This window comes from Hippoglossus stenolepis, chromosome 15 (assembly GCF_022539355.2).
Source record: "Hippoglossus stenolepis isolate QCI-W04-F060 chromosome 15, HSTE1.2, whole genome shotgun sequence".
Lineage (NCBI taxonomy): Eukaryota > Metazoa > Chordata > Actinopteri > Pleuronectiformes > Pleuronectidae > Hippoglossus > Hippoglossus stenolepis.
In genome coordinates, this window is record NC_061497.1 from 15,850,346 (window position 1) to 15,862,425 (window position 12,080).

The following is a 12,080-nucleotide window of genomic DNA, read 5'->3' on the forward strand; positions in this document are numbered from 1 at the left end:
TGCATGTTTGCACATTATAGCCAAAAACAGAGTCATTACAAGACTAAGATCAACTTTTTTGAGCCATGCAACTTTTTTTTGCCTTTAAACTAGAAAATTCAGTTCCATTAATGCAATCACACAATAAGCTTCAGATCAAACACTTAGATAATTCAAATAAAGTCCATCACGTGCACAATAAAGAGAGTATGAAGGTGATTGACTCAACTTTATTGCAGACATAGAAACCTAAATTCCCTGAAATGGTATTTAAGTGATACAAGTGATATTTAATGGTTTTAATATAAGGGTTCTGATTTCTTATTTTGCAAACTTTGCCCTGATTTCTTTTTGTCGAGTCATTTCCCACCTTGGAGGTCTGCGTCTGCAGAGCTGTCTGAGTCCAATCAACCAAATATCTGAACACTAAGAGAGAAGTCGATTAAACATTTATCACCCTAGACTATATCCTCACTTCATCTTGTTAGAGTTCACATCGTACCCGCACATCTGCCGCAGGGATACGGCTCTCCTCTGCTTTTCCTATTGATTTTATTCACTGTTTTATTCACGAGGAAACACTGGAATCAAACATGTCAAGGAAAACGTCTGGAGCTGCCTCCCGTGCCGAAAACATCCCCCAAAAAACCCTCTCCAGCAGCGCAGTCTTTTGGGATGAAAAAATGAAATGATAGTGATAACAGGTTTGAGGAATAACGGGAAGACGGCGAGGAAAGAGAAGTTCTGACAGCTGTTCTACAGAGAGTATAGAATAAAAAGAAATACTGTGATTTGAGAAAGAAAAATGGAGAAACATAAATAAGGATCGACAGGCTGAGTCTGACAGGCTTAAATTGTCTTTTCTGAAATGTGCCTCACTGGACCTCTCCATGCCTCGCTCATTCATTTGTTCATTCACTCAAGTACATAAAAAACGTGCTGTTACAAAAGTGTAAATCAAATCAAGTATCAAGTCCGGTTGACTTCAGAAACGTCACAGGGCAGTGTGGCAGCAGCCGCGTCAACACACACAACTAAACTGTACCGCTTCATTACAGATCTAAAAGCAACTGTGTCAATCAGAGATATTAACAGGTCACAGTGAATCAAAGTGTAGGCTTCAAATATAAACGCGACTAATTGAACAGTCCCCAGAGGAAACTGCGTCTGTGTGTTTGTTTCCGCTTGAATTACTAGCCAGCCCGTTACTGCTGTAGAAGTGTTTGTCCGTCTATAGTTAACAAACTTTAGGGTCACGGGAAGTGAAGAAGTTATACAATTATGACAATAATGAAATGTCTATGTTATAGATTACTGCTGTTGATGTTTAAACTTGTTAGTTCCAGTTTCTACTGAGTTTATGCTGAATTCTGCCTGCCTGCCGAAGATGGTAAAATCCTTATGGATGTTTAAACGGCCACCGGCCATCAGCATTCCGGTGCCACTGTTGGTCAGTGTGACAGACAGTCAGTGTGTTTGTATGGAAGAGAGGGAGAGCGAGGAAACGAGTGCCGTCCTCCTGCCATTTCGACTTAAACTGTGGACGCTGAGATTTAGTCATCAGCATCGACTACAGCATGTTCACCTGCACAAGCAAATTCTCCATCTGCACACACAGCACTCTCCTAAGGGATGTGGAGATGGCTGAGAGGAAAAGGCAGAATTGACAGATTATTAAGGGGCATGGATGTTGGGTCATTTTTGTTTAAATCGCCTCCTGCTACAGCCAAACTCTGTGAGGCAGTAATGCTGTAAACTGTAAGATGAACAAAAGTCGAGTCAGGAAATTTAGAAAAATCTCTCAACACTTGACAACAAACAAATGAAGGTGAACTAAAAGGGGAAGTGAGGCTAATGGATACTGTTCAAATCAAAGAAACAAATCACCAAAAGAGGATTCGAGAGAAGCAGAGTTACAGTTGCTTAACAAATAAAAAAAAACAAATATAAAAACAAGACATAACTGATGCCTCCGAAAATCGTTGAACAAAACCAAAAGCAGCCAAACAGCACCCGTGTTCTTAGTGAGTCTGAAACTAATCGTTCTTGATGTGGATGCACAGATAACGACTTTGTCCAATTCATCCTCTGGGAACCATGAATGTCTCAACTGAATTTCAAGGCAATGCAACCGACAGCTGTTGAGCTATTTGAATCAAACCAATGGACCAGTTGACTGACTGATGCTGCCTTTTATGAAGCAACTACTATCTTTGGTTAAAAAAACAAACTATACTTGACCAATTGAAAACATAAATAGATTCTGTGGAGAAATTACAAATGAAAAATTTGACTTTATCTCGTTGTAATTAAGCTGTAATTACATTTTCATTCATCCTGTCGTGACTGTTCCTGACTGCATCATTTATATAATGTTTTATTTAACATCAAACTTTGTCGAACCCGATTTTATTGCTCGTGAATTAATGTTTTACCAGCGAGTATCTAATGAAAGAAGGAGGCACTTTGTTCCGTACAACTGACTCACAGCTGTATAGACGAGCCAGCGGTTGATTGATAACCACTTCATCAAGAGATATCTACTAAAGGAGTTAGAAGAAGGACAACCCACGTAAAGCTCTGGTGTATTTAAACCTCGACATCCTGAACACGTAACTGGGAAATGAGTCAGAGAACAAGAAAGTTGAGGCAAAACAGAGACAGTAGTTATGACGAAGACGAAGAAAAGCCACAGGGCTCCGGAGCATTAGGGGGTCCAATCAAAATGCGCTGTCTTCACTTCACTTCAACTAAGATAAGTGCTTTCTGGAGCCAACCGGCTGCCTTGCTATTCAGATAGTGGAGCCGTGATGTGTGCACAGCAGTTTGTGGTTTTGTCCCAGAGACAGCGGCTAACAGGCAGCACAATTAGCCACAAGGACACAGAGACATTGATCTTTTCCTCTCCCTTCACCTCTGCTCTGCTGTGTCGTCCATTCACCGTCCTCTGCGTCTGACATGTCCTCTGGTGCACATGAATATACAGTGAATGCATAAAACAGCAGGGACACTTTCACCTTATTTTAAAAAGTTGAGGGGAAACCTGGTAAAAACTATTCCTTCTGCCATTTGTGTTGGTGACGTGAAAAGGAGATTCAGAATCAGAATTTAAAGTTTATATTGTGAAAATGAGGAGAAGTGTAAGTTCATCACTGTTTTTAATCATTAGCACAGTTTCAGTTTGATATAAATATAAAAATATATATTTATTTGATATTAAGTAAAGACTTTTAAAAATGCATTCAGGTGACACAGATATGATCTTGCCTATAGTATCTACCTGATACAGGGAAATGCTGCTTTATTAAAACCTGAATCTTAGGCTACATCCACTCTACTGTGTTTTAGTTTGAAAGCCCATCACTGTTGCCACGTCGACACCTGTTTTTGAGCGCCTGACACTAAAACAAGTTTGGAAACGCCGCTGGCCCTGTTTCAGTTTGAAAAGCAGAACCTGAGACATTTGGAAACAATGACGCGTCACGACTCGACTGGAAAACCAGAAATACCCTTTAGAAGAGTTGACGCTTTGCTCAGTGGAACCTCAGCTGCAGTTGCTAAATTCATGTAGAAATCTCCTCCACTTTCTCTGTACTCTCTGATTTTGAACCCTTTCAAAACACCAGTATAGAAAGAAGGAGAGAGTTGAGGAGAGTTCCACGCCGTCTCTTTTCCTCGTGTCCTCCTCCTCCTCCCGTATTTTGACCGTAACTCTAAACCTGTTTGCTTGAGGAGCTTTGGACTGACAGTATTGGGGCAAGCCTCTGCTGCCCTGACTCTTCCCCCATCTAGCTGTCGGCCCAAAGCAAAGTGTTTTCTCTTCAGACTCAGGGTTTTGGATTGTGGGCACCAGACCTTATTAAGATACAGTGGAGCTCTAACAGATGCCTGGCAACAGTGTCTCCAGCAGGATATGGCTTCTAGCTGCGCTGGGTTTCATACTATGCCCAAATCAGGATTTCCAGTACAATAAAGAGGAGTGAACTTGCTCTGGAGAAAGATATATCGACAGTCGTGTTATTATATCTGCCATCTGTGCTCAATATCTGTTTGTATCCTATTCTTCTATCCTAACTTACACCTTTGGGTTTTGAAATGTGCCCTTTTCTCAATCTCTCTTTATGACATTTCTGGGCCCCTGATGTGCTTCTAGTGTCGTATCAATCTGTGAATGTGAGACTGTATGCACTAAAGGTACAAGTAATGCTTTGTTGCTTTATTACTGTTAAAAAAAAAGCTCAGAAGACAAATGGAGATCTCTTCAACTTTTGAATTCTCTGGACAGCTGCAGCATAGCAGAGAAGGTTGTGCACACTCAGCTCCAATGCATATATTGAATGTGCGGAGATACTGTATAGCAACAGATGACCCGTGTGGCGCTTCTCTATTCATAGGCATGTGACTCCCGTTCTGAGTAAGATCTTGTGGAGGGAGGCAAACAAGACTGAGACTCTACAGATTCCGACAATGTCAGAACGTTGTCTGTAGGATGCATTTCCACTGAGATACTGACAGAAATATTTATTTATACGCATGGACAGATACACCCTTAGCCTGTGCAGTCTTTTCTCATCTTCATATTTTATTTTTTTAGGTCTTCTTACTCGGCTCATAGTGTCCTGGACACAGTGTTCTCAAATATATTCCATCATTTATGTGCCTCTGCCTCTTGTTTTCTACATCTTAAACATTAACGCCTTTTAATGCATCGGTCTAAGTCTATTCCTCACTGCAGCATCTCTCTGTGTCTCACTGCTTGAACCGGTTCTCCCTCCTGCAGGTGGTGGTGAAAACTCGCACAGAGTACCAGACAGAGAAGAAGAGACTGAAGGTTCCCAAGGTGGAGGAGTTCACCATCAGCTTCACTGACGGGGTGTCCGAGAGACTTAAGGTAAGAACGGACAAATTCTATTAACACAAAAACAAAAGCTCTACGTGATTATATAGTTGAACTTCTTTTTTCAGTTTGTACTGAGGTCATTTCCTGTTATCATCGTTCCAATTAGAAGCAAGATGTTTATTCATCTGACATTTCCTCCTTCAGTTCACCAAAATTAAATCAGCGTGACCGGGTCGGCTGCCAGTTTGGTTTAGAAATATTCCGGCAGCCGAGTCTGTTCACGATGCAAATATTCAGGAGGTAGACATGCGAGCAGAACACTGGTAACAATATAAATATCCCATGCAAACACAACTGTCACAGATGATAGATAAAGGAGAAGTATTCACTGAAGATTTTTGCAACATCATACTATTTACTCCGCTACATTTATTGGAGAGATAATATTACTAGCCACCATTAAATACTTTACATAACAAATAACACACTGTCAGAGGTTCTTGACCTTTAGGCTTGGGTTCACTTGAAAAAGCTGCAGTTTGGTGCCTTTGCCTCATTAATCACCTGTTGGAGATCAATAAAGAACAAGTCAAAGAGATTAGAACAGTCAAAGTAAAGCAGAACTTAGTTTTTCTCTCATTATTCATCTCACGACCCCTTTACAGACATTCATTAAGACTGTTTAGCCTATTTTGAATGAGGTTTGGCTTTGTGACGGCTGCTCGGACAGAGCTCTGGATCAGCTGATGTTGAGTGGCGGCCGATAGTCATGCTGTGTGGGACATGTAAAGATTGTGATCTTAAGTTTTTCACTCCTGTTGCTACTGGCCAGTCGTCCAATGCATTTATAAGTGTAATTACTCTGATGAAACCTTATGATCCGTCCTGACAGTAAAAGACTGAAACAATCTGTTCACATTATTGGAAACAATCTTCACTTGGCTTTTACTCGTAATGGAGTATTTTTACATTTGACCTTGGTGTATTGGTGCCTTTTCTTGAGTAATAGAGCTGAGTGCCTCTTAGGCCACTGCACTTCCTCAGCAAAGGTTAGGACAGGGGACTTCAGCTGCGTGTGCACCGTCCAACAGCATCTCCATCTCCGAGGCGCTGTCTGTTCCACTCTGCTGTCGTTAGGGGAGACCAAAGAGAGCCTACGTTGTCATGGCAGCAAAGAAAACCTCGGTCCATGGCAACCCTGACAGAGAGAGAGAGAGAAAGTGAGAGAGTGAGAGAGAGAGAGAGAGAGAGAGAGAGAGAGAGAGAGAGAGAGAGAAGGTTTGCAAATGTCAGTGTGTGTGTATAAATGGGAGGTGTAACACGGGCGTGAAAGGTTCTTGAAAGCGGAGGAGAGCAGGATTAGATATCGGACACCAAAAGAGGCTGTCTAATTGTCAGGATGACACACACAACACACAACACACACACACACACACACAGAAGCTGTTTCAGAGCACTGCTGCCAAGGTTAAGTAGAAAACGGCATCACCTGGACCTCTACACTTCAAAGCGATGCAATGAGGTCGGTGTCTTGGAAGTGGCAGCGGTGGACCAGCGTGTCAGGCACCGTCTGTGTGGAGAAACTCCTCGTCTCGTCCACGGAGTCGACTGAGACCAGCTGAGCCCGTATCGATTTCAAATGGCAAATGTAATGTCAGCCAAGTGTTCTGAGCTGGATTTGTGATGACACAGGTTAAACAGGGACAGCAGTGGTCAATGTGGACACAATCTTTTATCACAGTATATTTAAAAATACACTTTTTTCAAATCACATTAATATACACTCAGTTGGCGGTTTATTAGGTACACTTAATGCAGTCTAATACAGCAGCCCTACAACAAAATATCATTATAATGCTCAGTTTGTATTTTTGGGAAATTTAGTGAAACCTTTAACGAAAGATAGTAAACAGATGAGAACATATTTTTGATTTATATATATATATATATATTTCCTTGAAAATTACTTCTCACTGATTTGTGGAGTTGCTCACAAAGGTCTCACACAATAAGATCCAGATTTTTATCTGGATCTGCAACAAATTGCACACACTCATAAATATCAGTCCCTGTCAGATATTTTTTTTTCACCAAGATCCTTGAATTATTTCCTGGGAAATGATGGAAAATGTCAAAAATGTTGCACCGTGATCTGGACAAAAATTTCTAAGTTCTTCCCTGACTCATACCACATCTTTCCTCCAAGTTTCATGGTAATCCGTCTTGTAATTTTTGTGTAATGCTGCTAACTAACAAACAAACACAGATGTGAACAAAACCTCCTTGGCTGAGGTAACAAATACTAAAAGGAAATGTCGACCATTTTGTCACGCTCATGCTATGATTGGTACGACAGGTGTTTTGTCGACTCGTGGCTCTGGGACAGTTGCAGTGGTGGAAACAAATCACGACACAGCGTTGACAACTTGCCAAACAGCGGTGTTGCTTCCCAGAGTTGTTAAAAATATTGCCACAGACTTTCCAATCGAGTCTTGTTGTGTCGCACATCAGCAGCTTCTGTTTGGCAGGAATTAATTTCAGTCCCTCAGTCTTTGTGATGTCGGTTGTTTTTGGGTTCTCGACCGAAGCGCTTGTTTTGTTTGACTACTAGAACTGATTCTGCAGACACCCAGGCATGTCCCCCCCCCCCCACACACACATAGCAGAGTACAGCATGCTGTGCAATGCAGAGCAAACATTTCTGGCTGAAAAGCTTGCACATCTCTTCTCTCTTCAAAGCTTTGCAGATTGTGTTGATGGATGAAGAGCTCAGAGTGTAAAACGTTCTCTAATCTGCCCTCCCTCACTGTCTTACTCCTGCTTACCACTCTCCATCCTCCTCTCCTCCACTCTCCTTCCCTGCTGCTGATTTCTTTCCTCTCTTTGCATGTTTCTGCTTACTGCAACACTTTGACCCCTTTTTGATTAAACTGCTTTATTCTGAAATGCAACACAGCATCACTTTTAAATGACATTTCAGGCATTTAGCTGCAGCTTTAATCCACAGTGACAAACGTGGCCATGAAGTGTTCTTGTGATACAGAATCCTGCAAACATAGCAGATAAAATACATGAGCAAGTGAAATGGAAAGCAACTGGAGGTCAATGCATATCCTCCATCACATGGCTTATATATCTCCAATCAGACCATGGTTACTTTGTATATTGTGATAATGACAGCACTTTATGACGATATCATCATGACAAATTAGATTTATCTAAATAAACTGTACAACTTGTCTCTAATCTTATTGGTTATAAAGGTTAATGCATTAATACACTATAAGATGACTTTATTATGTAATTTCTCCCATATTATCACAAGTTATTGTTTTTTCTCCACTAACTGTTGTCGAGTCCAATCAATATATATTGATACATTGATACAGATTTCTTTTAAGGGAAATGATTGAAGATGATGTCATCAAACCTTATTAGAAAGTAATTGAGGTTTGATATTTTACAGTGTAAATATAAACTTTATCATAAATAACTATAAATGAAAAAAAAAACACACAAATACAACCAGATATATGATTTTTATTTAAGAAGATAAACATATTTGTGATGCAAAATGCAAAATTGTGGTTTGTGAATATAAGCTACACAAATTAAATTAGATTGATTGCAAAAAATGTTGATGTAATCATCAAATATACCATCATTGAACGCAAGGAAACTCTCAAGAATTAACATTGGATTGGATTAAAAAACGAATACAGGTCTGGCTCTAATGAGAAGGATGAAATTGAGGAAGGAGAAAGGTGTTGAGATGCTGTGTTTCGGTTCACATTCAGCTAATGACCTTTGCTGCAAAAGATTTCTTCTACTTCTCTTCTGTTTTTTCCCCCCCCATCACACTCAACGGCAGACTTTTCTAATAAAGAGTAAATGCCACGAGGAGCATCTGTGAAAATGAAAAACCTGGAGGAGAGGATTAGCGTGGCTCAGAGGGGCCGGCTTTGAGAGAGAGATGCAGGTGTAGAGTGTGATGAAGGGCAGATTTAATTCATGTCGTCCTGCTCGCTTTCTGGTTGGGCGCCCCGTCCTGAGAACATGGTGCACGCCCCACTCCTACAGGCCTGGCTGGAACCCTTACACCCCCAAACACATGCCAACACAAACCTCATCTCACACACACACACGCACACACACACTGACCTCCTGAGAGCGCCGTGACTGCCAAGCTGAAGTTAGCAAAGCCTGTGCAGGTAGCTGTGGGAGAGACAGCCACCGTCCAAAACAATTATCCCATTATTACCTCCACTTTGCCTTCAGATAAAAGCTTTACTGCAGTCGGCCGCCTCCACACAAGCCCTACGCTGTTTGTCAGGTTGGAGGTAATTACTGCTGCGGCTTGAAAACCTCACACAACCTCACTGTTCCGCGCATTGTTCCTCCTTGTTTTGTATGGATGACTAATGGTATGCTGATTGTAGGGAGAGTTTATAGCCCAGTTGTCTGCCCTCCGTTAAACACCCACACTGATGCACACACACACAAACACAGACATTTAAATGCACAATTGAGGGAACAATTGATTTACCGTCAGCACTGGTATAATACTCTGAGCGTTGTTTGCTGTTAGCGGAGGGAGAACATCAGAGGGAGGAGTCAGAAGTGGAGCTGCAGTCCAACGCTCGACGTCCCGACATCGATATCCTTTAGGGAGGATGTTTTTTATGTTTCCCCCAGCCTGATAGAGATGGCTTCTGGGTCTAACTTACTTAAAGTGCATTTTGTTTAAACCAAAAAGTTGTGTCCAAACTTTATAAACAGCTCCACAACCAACATGACACATCATCTTGTAACAAGAGGTCAAAGTGTTTGTTGTAGGATGTTCTGTCCCTCAGGTGTAGTGCCTGAATCTGAGTATGTACTTATAAGAATATGTTTGGTCTAATGTTTAGGTTAAAATATTTTATTTTGTGGCCTCATTTTTATTGTTTTTTCTTTTTTCTCCTTTTACATTAATTGTGAGGTAGGTTACTATAAAGAGAGGATACATGCAGATGCAGTAAAGATACAGATTTTTTTGTTTTTTGTCCTGTGACAAGAGGCTTGGTTGAAGAATATCGGTGCAGTTGCAGTCAACCAAGATTTTCTTTGGTTGACTACAGCCCGTTTTTTAAAAAGCAATTCACAAGAAACCTTCAGGTGTGTGCCAGAAAGTTTCATGTGTAACTGGTGTATCCGTTGAGCAAAGACGTTCGGAGACAATGTGACGGTGACGACTTGCAAGCAAAGACAGTTTCATGAGGAAGTCCGAGGTTGAAATATGACACGACTAATTTCCAAATGGAAACATAACAAGCCAAGAGGCAGTAGGTGACTGTGTGTCCTCCAGCGTGTGCCAGAAATCCTCCTGAACACGTGCGCATTTGAAAGTTAGTTTCTGAAGCACAAACAAAACTTTCAGACGTGCACCAGAAAGTTACATTTTTTTTTTTTTGCCTACGTCTGATTGAGGGCTCTAAAGTAATACTTTTTTGATATCTATATTTTAAAAAATTACGATAAAAAAGCCAACTGTTTTTAGTGTGTACAGACTTTCCCTCAAATATTTAGCAGAATGATTTTGAAGCACCACTGAATGCAAATCTTGTTGATGGATGTTGTTTCCTGCTGCAAGAAAAACTAATGCCCACACATTACTCTGTGATAAAGACAAGTCGGAATATGGCTCCATAACCAACAGTGGAAAGTGTTAAGCCTCTCCTCCTTTTTCCTCACATCCATCCCCCTCTCTCTCTCTCCTTCACCTTCTCTCTTTCACCCTTTCATCAAACTCATCGCTGTATTTTACACTTTTAACACCAACACCCTCACAGCTCCTGTTATAACTGTGCCAGCTTCCGTTGGCTGATATTCAAAGACATTGTTCCAATTTGGCTTCTGATAAAATGAACCAGCCAGATGTGATACCTGGATCTTACAGCCTTGGCGCGCACGCACACACGCACACGCACACACACGCACGAAGTCCACGCACGTTGAATTGCTGACTGTCTTTGTTGAATTATGAATTGGCGCCAGCTGAAGCGCCGCGTTAAGATCTCAGCTGGATATGTTGCTTGTGTTGGCCGACCAGGAGCAACAACACCAGTTATCAGTGCACAACAGGCAGGAAGAGGGTGCTGTTAACAGGCGGAAAAATCGAACAGTGTAAAAATCTGAACCAGCGCACGACTGGATGGTTCCACACGAGTATCTTCACGCTCCGCTGAAGCACAAACACAATCCCGGTGAGGTCAGTCCGCTGTCCCCACAGCATGGAAGCCGACTCAAGTTTGAGTCATTTGTCAGTGCAAAGAGGTCCCCTGTGTCAGCCGCCATGTGAGACACACTGACAGACGCTCAGACAGGCTGACAACCACAGGGACAGACAACAGACGCCGCCGCTGTGTGAGGGATATCTGGGATGATTTATATGTCCAGATGGCTTCTGTTCTGCTCTACTTCTTGCCTCAGATCCCGTATCAAACAGCACCTCAAAGGACAGCAGACTTCACTCACTGTCTGCCTATCATCATCAGCAGATGTGAATACACGGGCATAAATCATGTCGCGATACGAGGAAAAGTTCAAATTCTCACTGCGCGTCCTATTTTATCTCAAAGGTCAAAGCGCGTTGAGAAAATCCAATATGCAATCACAGAAACAGGACGTGGAATCTGTCTGAGATCTGTGTCTAGTTTTTATACGAGGACGCGGAGGCAGCTGCATCCAAACTCTTTTGTTGGACTTCGTAATTAAGTTGCCAGCCGAGAGGTTGCCAAGACGGAAAAGGATTTCTGAGCCTGATCGATGGCCCAGACGTCCGTGTGACCTGACAGCTTTAAATCTCTGAGCTCACATTTTCATATGCAGCCGGACTTTTGTGAAAATATATCAGATAGTTTTAAATCCTCCACAGCTGAGGGCACGAATCATTACTATGTTTTCCAAATACCTGTGTTTTTCTTGATGTCAACACTGTCGACTCCACTCGTGTTTTGGATATTATTTAAGTCCAGATTTCTTTAGGTTTAAATTGGTTGATTGGTTGATTGGTTGATATTTCTTATATTTCAATGTTGAATAGTAAAAGGACTGTGTTTATATTGAGCTTTTCAGTACAAGTCACATTCACCTGTTCATACACACATTTAAACAGTGCTTCTATAAGTGCTTTTTTCGTTCAAACAACATTGTGTATACGTGTGTATATGAACAGGGTGACTTAAGGTTCAGTATCTTGACCAAGGACACTTTAGAATGT

General features: G+C 41.5%; 1 protein-coding gene and 1 long non-coding RNA gene across 2 annotated transcripts in view; one reads left to right on the forward strand and one right to left on the reverse strand.

The window, feature by feature from the left end:
* Positions 1–12,080, forward strand: part of nsg2 (neuronal vesicle trafficking associated 2) — a 34,638-nt gene that overhangs the window by 8,194 nt on the left and 14,364 nt on the right. The window contains exon 3 of the mRNA XM_035179327.2: positions 4,760–4,870. Coding sequence (XP_035035218.1) covers positions 4,760–4,870 — 111 coding nt within the window. The remainder of the gene's footprint in view (positions 1–4,759; positions 4,871–12,080) is intronic.
* LOC118122554 lies at positions 4,304–6,437 on the reverse strand. Its single transcript, XR_004698474.2, has 3 exons — positions 6,309–6,437; positions 5,796–6,017; positions 4,304–5,383 (listed from the first exon to the last, which is right to left on the reverse strand). It is a non-coding gene; the product is annotated as an uncharacterized LOC118122554 (long non-coding RNA).